This window comes from Silene latifolia, chromosome 10 (assembly GCF_048544455.1).
Source record: "Silene latifolia isolate original U9 population chromosome 10, ASM4854445v1, whole genome shotgun sequence".
NCBI lineage: Eukaryota > Viridiplantae > Streptophyta > Magnoliopsida > Caryophyllales > Caryophyllaceae > Silene > Silene latifolia.
In genome coordinates, this window is record NC_133535.1 from 155063067 (window position 1) to 155072385 (window position 9319).

The 9319-nt window shown below is 39.1% G+C and overlaps 1 protein-coding gene across 1 annotated transcript; it reads right to left on the reverse strand.

The window, feature by feature from the left end:
• Positions 1–2117: 2117 nt before the first annotated feature.
• Positions 2118–6185, reverse strand: LOC141606488 (alpha-glucosidase-like). The gene is made up of 6 exons (XM_074425637.1): positions 5624–6185; positions 4696–5375; positions 4281–4511; positions 3485–4131; positions 2958–3381; positions 2118–2884 (listed from the first exon to the last, which is right to left on the reverse strand). Exons 1-6 carry the CDS (start codon positions 5869–5871, stop codon positions 2385–2387), a joined length of 2730 nt encoding a protein of 909 aa, XP_074281738.1. The 5' UTR covers positions 5872–6185; the 3' UTR covers positions 2118–2384.
• Between the last annotated feature and the right edge of the window lie 3134 nt (positions 6186–9319).

Genomic DNA, 9319 nt, shown 5'->3' on the forward strand with positions numbered 1-9319 from the left:
TTGTTTTCCCTACCTAATACTACAAACAAAAAATATTCCTTTCATATAGCTAATTGAAAAATAATTCCCACCATATAGCTTGGTTAGATTTGGATGATACAAGTCATAAGTTATGTAAAAACTAACCATAGTCAAATTGATACTAGTGTTGTGAAAATCATTAAAATTGGTAAATCAGAAATTGAGAATCATAGTAAAATTTCTATACCAACTCAAAAGGGACAAGTTCTTCTATTTAATTAAACGTTATATACTTTAGTTTTGCTTAGTTGAAGACTTTGAGCACTACTTTATAATTGTGTCCATTATTTTTGCATGAGTCTAATATTGATAGTAGCATATATACATGATCATACATTAGTAATTTTTTTAGTCGTACCAATAAGAAAGCTAGGAAGTATATTTGTTATTTTATGGATTTTTGCGTGCAATAAAAGTACCCAAAACTTATTTTGATTCAAGTTATGTGGATAATAATCTTCTCCAGCTCCTTGTCATTTGATAGGTGCTATGATCATGCGTATAAATCTCAACATCATCACATTTTTGCGTACGACTATTCTTTGACAATGATCATCACTAGGTCTATTATTAGGTCTGATGGGATATTCTCGCACCAATTGACCGAAATCAACATATTGAAGCGAAGTTAAAGCTAAAAGACAAAAAAGTCAACACCGAATGTACCTAATCGACGACGCGACTGTCGGCTCACTCACTTGGGTCTCGGCTCGAACTAGCCGGCCGAGAGGCATATCCGCGTACTTTCACATCCAAATCCCTAAGATGGAGTCAACCAGCTCCGCACGCCGCCATGGGTTCCTCGGTCGAGGGTAAGATAGTCTTTCCACCGGCTTCACCACTTGGCCACTACGTGACAAAAGGTGAAAGTCTATAAATACTCCACTTCTCTCATTGAGAAAAGAATCCCAAAAATTAACTAGAAATCCAATAATCTGGTATAAACTCCCTTATCTCTCTACAATATACTTTTGCCAAGTAACATACAACTTATCTCGAGTACGTTCGGCCCCAAGCCGAGCCCTCAGTTTGTTCATCTTAAACAGAAAAGAGTGAAAGGAAGAGACAAGCCGTGACATCATTCAACAAGCTCACGTGGTCACAATAACTGCTCCGAAATTACACCCGGAACAAGGTCCATGATAAGATTTAAATTAGTTGGTAGTAGTTTTTATAATTGTTCATGAGAAGAAGAAAAAAATATGTTCTACTATCCCAAGATATGAACAGTACTCTTAGGGTGTGTTTGGATAGAAGGAATTGGAGGGAAAAGAAAGGGAGGGAGAGTATGAGATTTAAAATCCCTTATTTGGATAGGAAATGAGGGTGGAGGGAAATGGAGGGGGAGAGATTTGGAGGGAATCAATTTCCCTTTTCCAAGCCTAATCAAAATCTCTCCACAATATGCAAGATTTGGAGGGAAATTGTATCTAAACAACCACATTCCATTCCCCATCCCCTTCCCTTCTTTCCCTTTCCCTTCCCTCCTTCCTCCTCCCTTCCCTTTCCCTTAACTTTTGCTATCCAAACACACATAATGGGTGTGTTTGGATAGCAAAAGTGGAGAGAAAGGGAGGGGAGGGGGAAGGAGGGAAGGGGAAGGGAGAGGAGGGAGGGGGAGGGGGAATGTAGTGTGGTTGTTTGGATACAATTTCCCTCCAAATCTCGCCTATCGTGAGAGTTTTGATTAGCTGAAGGAGGAATTGGATCCCTTCAAATCTCTCCCCCTCCATTTCCCTCCACCCTCATTTGCTATCCAAATAAGGGATTTTAAATTCCCTACTCTCCCTCCCTTTCTTTTCCCTCCAAATACCTCAATCCAAACACACCCTTAGTATATACTTCCTCATATTCGCTATAATGTTTCCCTTTTCTTTGACACGATACTTAAGGAATACTATTAAAAATGAATAAAGGACATTGGTGGGGTTGGTGATAGGAGAGAGGGATGAATTATTAGAAGTTAAATAAGTAGTTGTGGGCCAAAATATTAAGGAAAGTAATAAAATAAGAGTAAAAGATCGAGTTGTTTGGGTTTGGTGATATGAGAGAAGAATAATAAAATAAGAGTAAAAGTAACAAAAAAAAAAGAAAGGGGAACATTACTTGAATATCATTATTGAAATTTTTTTCATTTTAATGGTCATAAACTTGCACAATTCCAGTCCACTACATAAGAATTACGTGGAAAGATAAAAGACTCAAACATCTATAGACAAAGACTTAAACATACAGCTCTTTCATAGACAAGTCTTCCTTGCCCAAAGAATCGGGCAGTTTGGTCATTTATTACTTATATTAGTCATTGGAGGCCAATGATATCATAGCTATTAGCTGCAATTCATTGGGTGTGTAGATGTAGTTTAGCTGCAGGTTATTGGATGTGGATGTTTCATTGCTCTTTGATCGAGTTGCAGTTTAATTTTAAATTCTTGTCCAATAGCCAACCTCAAACTTGAAATTTCTGTAACGACAAACTTTTCGTCATCATCGTAACTTGATCTTAGTCTTAACATGTCGCCTTTTGTCGTCCTGCGTCCCTGCTGAACTGTATACCGGTTTATCTGAACTCCTTTTGTGAGACCCAAAATGGTAATTTTATCAATGGCCCATCTCTGAGTCATTGCGAAACCTCCGTTACTGACATTTGATTGAATGGTAATGTTCCCAGCTGCCAATTCTGAGGAAAATTTCACCAAGCTCCATCGTCCATCGGGTCCTCCCATAACGGGATCAACTCCATCGTCCAAGTAAACTTGTCCGGTGCTGGCCTTACAGTTGCTCATGACCACCAAAAGATGGAATGGTGTGTTTCGAGCAGCCTGTGTCGTCATGGCTTCCCCTTGCATTGCCAATATATTACCTGATGATAATCAAAATCCACATTGGAACAAAATCTCGACAAATAACACACTTCTATATGTTAAAAGGATTACCTTCATGGATGTGAACATTAATATGATCGGCAGGTGCACTAAGAGTGACAGTACTCCCAGTAGGTGCAGTCACTGAACGAGTGTAATTGAATAAGTCGAACCAGTTTCCTTGTGGAAAATATGCATTGACAGATACAGCACCAGGTTTTAAAACAGGGGACACCATTACACCATTGCCAAGGAGAAACTGGGAGCTGATGCCATAAGTCTGGATGTCCTCTGAAAAGGTAAAGAAAAGAGGTCGTGCAATAGGGACTCCGGTCATTTGTGCTTCGTACATTAATGTGTAGAAGTAGGGGAGGAGTCTATAACGGAGTCCTAGCACCTTCTTTCCTGCAGAAGCAACGGATTCCCATAGGTAGAGCTCTTGGTACGTAGTGTCTTTCGCTGAGTGATCTCTTGAAAACGGATAAAAGGCACCTAGCTGTCATCAGACGCCGAGCAGATTAAGTTGTACTCGTAATTTTCTATCTAAAGACTAAAATTTATGATTGTGCAGTTATATTAAAAAAGCATGCATCATTTACCTGAATCCAACGACGACAAAGCTCTTCAGTAGTATTTCCAGCGAAGCCACAAATATCCGCTCCAATCATTGGCATTCCGAAAAGTCCAGAGTTCAAGATAGATGGAATAGAATATGCCAGGTCAGCCCATGTTGCAGCATTATCTCCTGTCCAATGTGCAGTGTATTTGCCAGACCCAACAAAGGTGGACCGGGATAATACGAACGGCCTTTCCTTGGTGACACTAAGAAGCGCATTATGTGTGGCTTGAGCTTCTAGGAATCCGTACAGATTATGAACATTATAGTCAGTGATATTACCATAATGCATAGCTGTTGGTGGTATAGTCTTGCTGATTATTGATCTGTGGCTTCCGGAATCATTGATCTTATAAGGCGGATCATCAAGGGTAGAGCCTGGTAATGGGTCAGAAGTAATGAAATTTGATGCTTCATTCATGTCAATCCAAATACCGTCAAATGGAAGAAGTTCCCGAAATCTCTTAATCTCGTCAAGCCAGAAGGTTTGAGCAGCAGGGTTCAGAAAATCAGGGTAATATACTGGTCCTGGCCACACAGAACCCAAGTACGGTTCACCATTTCGCTTAATGAAGACATCAGACTGAATCCCTCTGATATAAGTGTCGTACGTCTTGTTTGTACTGATACCTAACATTGCAACAAAAAAAACACTTTCAGTTACATAATGATTCAGAACCAAAGAATAACGAGTCTTTGACTTTGTCGTAAATGGATACAGTCAAATTCAGGGACAATATGTCGGAAAAGAAAAACAAGGCATAAGGAGTAAATCTTACCAGGATCCACAATCGGAACATATCTCTGCCCGTTACTGTGAAGTTTAGAGACAAACTGTTGCATTTTGTCCAAGGGAAAATTAATAGGATCCAGAGTAAAATCCTTGAATGCATCCATGTAATCAATGTCAGTCCACATTACTTCCAGAGGAATATTAGCTGCAGCATATCTCGCCACCACGGATTCTACCTCGCTTACGTTATGATAACCCCATCGACACTGATGAAAACCTGCATCGTCTCATGTCAAAGATGTGAACTTATGATCATAGCTGTTATCAATTGTCCAGACAATAGTTTACGTATTTTATTATAGTCCGTCCCTACAAATATTTCAAGCTCCATTGTTTTACATAAAAAAGCTGATTCAGAAGTAAATGTAAACAATTAACGAGAATAAAGAGAGTACGATTACCAAACGCCCAGTAAGGCATAGGAGTTGGACGACCAATAAGCTTGGTATACTGATCCATGACCGCCACAGGAGTAGGCCCACTAAAAACATAAAGATCAATAATTCCACCAATCACCTTATACGTAATTTGATCACCTGTATACTCAATATCCATCCCATTACTATTCAATAACAACACTCCATGGGTCATACCCTTCACTGGACCCGACCTCACGTCCATGTAAAACGGGTGCGACCCGTATAAGTTAAGGTCCGTATTAAAAGCAGCAATGTCAGCATTCCATATAGTAAGGGTCTGGTTATGGGCCAGCTGAAAGGTGGGCTTGGTGTGTTCCCCCAGCCCATAAAGGTGGGCCAGGTGGACTGGGAGGGAAGAGGAGAATTGGAGGTACTGTGGTTTGAAGACGAGTGGGGTGGAGGTGGTGTTGAAGAGGGTGTCGTTGGTGGATTTTCGGGTTATGGTGAAGGAAAAGAGTGTTTTGTGGTGGAGTGTGAAGAGGAGGTCTGTGTTTGGGGTGGTTAGTGTGGTGGTTGTTGTGGCGGTGGTGTGGTAGTTGGTGGTGGTGGGAGGGTGTTGATTTGATGGTGGTGGTGGGCGGGGGAGGATGGAGTCGGGGAGTTCCCATCGGGTGGTGTTGGCATCGGTTATTCGAATCCTTAGACGGTCATCTTCCTCGAAGCTGCAACGGTGAGAAAGTTGTTAGCGACCTTGTATTTGTACGACGGAGTTGTTTAAGGTATAGAAACAAACGATTTTATGTTTATATCTGAAATAATTTATTCCGGGTATCATAGAGAAATAGACCTGGTTTTAATAGGACAATTTCATGTTAATGGAGAATATAGGGACATTATTTCTACAAGGAAAAAAGGTTATTCACAAATAAACGAGCGAAAAATGAATGGACATATTCAACAAAACGCGTACCTGGCAGTTAGGCGGAGGAATTGAACATCAGGTCCATAAACAGAGGAGTTACGAATGAGGTGCAACAAGGCGGAAATAGAGCCGGTAGAACTATCGACTTGAGCATAAGTCACCTCGTACCCGTACCCAACAACTTGTTCATGACCATTTTTTAATGCCTTAGTTCCTACAATTAGTACGCACAACACTAGTAACACTTCCGGTACTAGTGTCATACTACCAAACCAAGGAAGTTTGGATCGTCGCATTATTGATATTCAATAATATGAACCAATATATGTGCGTATATATAGTAAGTTGACATCAAATAAATTAGAACGTATAAATCACGCCCATATTGATCCCTGTCACAATTCCAATAATTGGCCCACATTTCAAGTCTTCCAATTGTGTTTGTACCTAACTCTTTTGGTCCGACTATCAAGTGGTCAATATCACACCGTAGACTTAGTTTTAAGCTTGACTTACTTCTTGGCTTTTATGTGCGGTTTACCAAGGAAAAAAAAAGGTTCCCTTCCTTTTAATCTTAAGCTCGGATTCGAATTGAACCCGTCGAGTTAATAAATAAATAAATAAAAACTTATATTGAGCTATGCTCTGAAGTTTTAACTTAATTTCAACTGAAAATCAACTTGATACTAATTTTGTATTGCAATTGTATAATTAAATTCATACAAAACACAAAAAAAAGGTGATTAATAGTCACAACTCACAAATTCAAACTTTTATTAAAGCGATTTATAATATAGTAGAGAGTAAATGGTACGTAATGAAGTCAAGTCAACTTTGGAGTCTTGAAAAAACGACATTATCATGATGACTGTTTTTGTGAATTATGAAATACGTAGTGCATAACTTTCAACCTTTATTATTGTTCTGTTATGGAAACCATCAGCAGGTTTCAACAAACCATGTTCTATCCCACTGCAACCACCACGGCACCACCACTATGATTGGTTCGAAATAAGTCCATTGATGGTCCAACCCGAGTACTAAACTCATGCATGCTAGGAAAGGACTAGTGTAGTTACTTCGACCCTCATTTTTTTCCATTTTACTAGATTGATAGGCACCACTCAATGGCATTTTTTGTTTGTCAGATGAGACGTAATACTAGTACAATATAAAAGGGATGGAGATTCGAACCTGTGACCTATTATATTGTCACGATAGCTCAGTCGTAACTACTAGGCTAATTCATATCATGCTCCATTTTGCTGGTCTATTGAAATTATGCTAACCAGTATAAAGCAGGACAGAAACTACGTACCTGTAATCCAGCATTAAGGATCACCATTGTCACCTTTTTCAAACTCCGTCAAAATGTTTGCCTATGAATTGGACGTACAACTTCGAATGTTGGAATCCTGCCAGCATGAGTGGGACTAATCTTCCAGTGTTGCACAGTTATATTAAAACATAGATAAAACAGCGATTAAATTTTAGACTTATATTAAAATTAAAACATCCATAGTACTCCAAGGAGAGCAGTACAGACGATAGTATTCATAAAACAGTAGGACATCGCGACAGAGCCACAGAGGACTCCATATCAGGATATCTTCACTTATCATTCAAGCACCCTTTCCAATTCTTCTTCCGAGTTCAGACTCTTCAGGAAACTCAATAGGCTATGCGCAACAAAAGAGTGAAATATAAGTGATAGCATGCAGGTTCAATATAAGCAAGTTGGAACAAAAGAGTCCATGATACTTACCACGAAGTTTCCAGTCTTTGCCGAATATTTTCTCCCATTCTTCTTCGGCCCCTTTAAGAATGTGATGAGTAAAGTACATGAGTGAGCATGTTTTATTATAAAATCGTTTTACAGAAGACAATTAAGCAAATTCAATAGAGAGAAAGAAGGTAGCTATTACCAGAGAGAGACATAACGGCAATGATTTTATCAGCGTCAAGGTGCCTAAGTAAAACAAGATTGACGTCCCCGTCCCCAAGCCAATCATCATCAACTACAGCTTGGAATGTACCCAATTGGCCATTCTGCCAAGCGGTAAAGGTGATATATAACTCATATCAAAATGAGTAGGCAACCCTAATAAAGGAAAAGAACTCAAGCTTTGACGATTGTTGGTTGCTGTTGATACTTTTGTTGTACTGCTGGATGGCTATGCGAGATTTAGTAGCGTAATATTGCTCATTTTTGTGGCTAATAAGTCCGGGACTATTCTCAATTGCACCCATACCACCGTCACTGTCATCTCCACCAGGGTGAGTAAAGTAAGAGAGGCACCTCTTCCATCGACACGACCACAACAAGTCGGTGAAGCGGAGAAAAAGATCTGGGTTGCATTGCTTAAGTTTGCGGCCATCAACTTCCAAAATAGAGGCACCAGTTGTGTCAAGTAGTCCTGTTAAAGCACCCTTAGTTTGTAACCACTCTTCTAATTTTCTTTTGGATTATTTCTTTACCATTTCCCGGTATGATTCTATCTTTTCCTTGTTCTTTTGGGGGATTTCTCTGGCATCTTGCTTCGATCGATATTCTAAACTATCGATAGAACTCTCAGAAGAATCATCATCATATTCACAAGAACCGATCGTCATGTCTTCCTAATTTCAAACACCCAATTAAGCAAGCAATCAGAGTTTAAATTAAATAAAACTTCAAAATTCAAATACCCTAGTTTCAAACGACACTCAATTAAGCAATCATTTTTGGGATTAAATCAAATTTCAAAATTCAAATACCCTAGTTTCAAACGACACTCAATTAAGCAATCAACTTTAGGATTAAACAAAAATTCAATATTCAATTACCCTAAACCCTAATTTCAAATACCAAAAATATACCTGATTGATTTAGCAACTAGTATCAGCATGAACAGTTAAATAATTAATAGTCGAAAGAAGAAAGGAACAAATATCTGATTGATTGATTTTGCAATAAGTAGTAATCTGATTAATCTGAATAATTAATTAAATAATAAACAATACGAAGAAGAAGAAAAATAGTGGAACGAAGAATGTAGAAAATAACCAGAATATATATCTGACTGAATTAGCAATAAGTATTGGTAGGAATAGAATTAATTAATTAATTAAATTATTAAAATAATAATGAAGATAAAGGAGAACAAACATAGTCAAAAGAAAAGGAGTTACCTGGAGAGATGAGAGACGAGCAACCCACAACTTTTCTTTCCCGTCTCACCGATTAATGAAGGTGACAGTTTACACATAACCAACACACGTCAGTTTATATGTAACCAACACACCCAGGGTACCAAACAACCCGGTGACAGCATCGCAACATCGCCACCAAACAGTCAGACCGTAATCCGTAAAATAGGTACTCGGACACACTCGTAGTATTGAACCCGGGCGCAAATCGGACCCCTACGAGACGTTGCGACACCGCACGAGTCCCTTCATCATACTCAAGCCATTAACGTGCACGTCCCTCTTAGAGTAGCAAACTCCAAGAGGCTACATATCCAAGCGTAAGACGCCACCCCACTTACATCCTAACAATGAGGATCCCGTGTCCCATTTCGTGTCTCAGTGTATGTGCCACACCACTTACATCCTAACACATCAGTAAATTTATATATTTGTTGCAATATTTTATTTTGTCACAAGTGATTTGTCAAAAGCTAAGTGAAGTGCCACACACAATGAAACACAAAAGTAGCGAGAGAGAGAGAGAGAGAGAGAGAGAGAGAGAGAGAGAGAGAG

Bases quoted from the DNA above. Each gene is read 5' to 3' on its own strand.
- LOC141606488 (XM_074425637.1), bottom strand. From the start codon at position 5,871: ATGCGACGATCCAAACTTCCTTGGTTTGGTAGTATGACACTAGTACCG. The intron at 5,376-5,623 runs GTACGCGTTTTG...TCACCGTTGCAG, and splicing joins TTCCTCCGCCTAACTGCCAG to CTTCGAGGAAGATGACCGTC. The intron at 4,132-4,280 runs GTAAGATTTACT...TTGCAATGTTAG, and splicing joins TGTTCCGATTGTGGATCCTG to GTATCAGTACAAACAAGACG.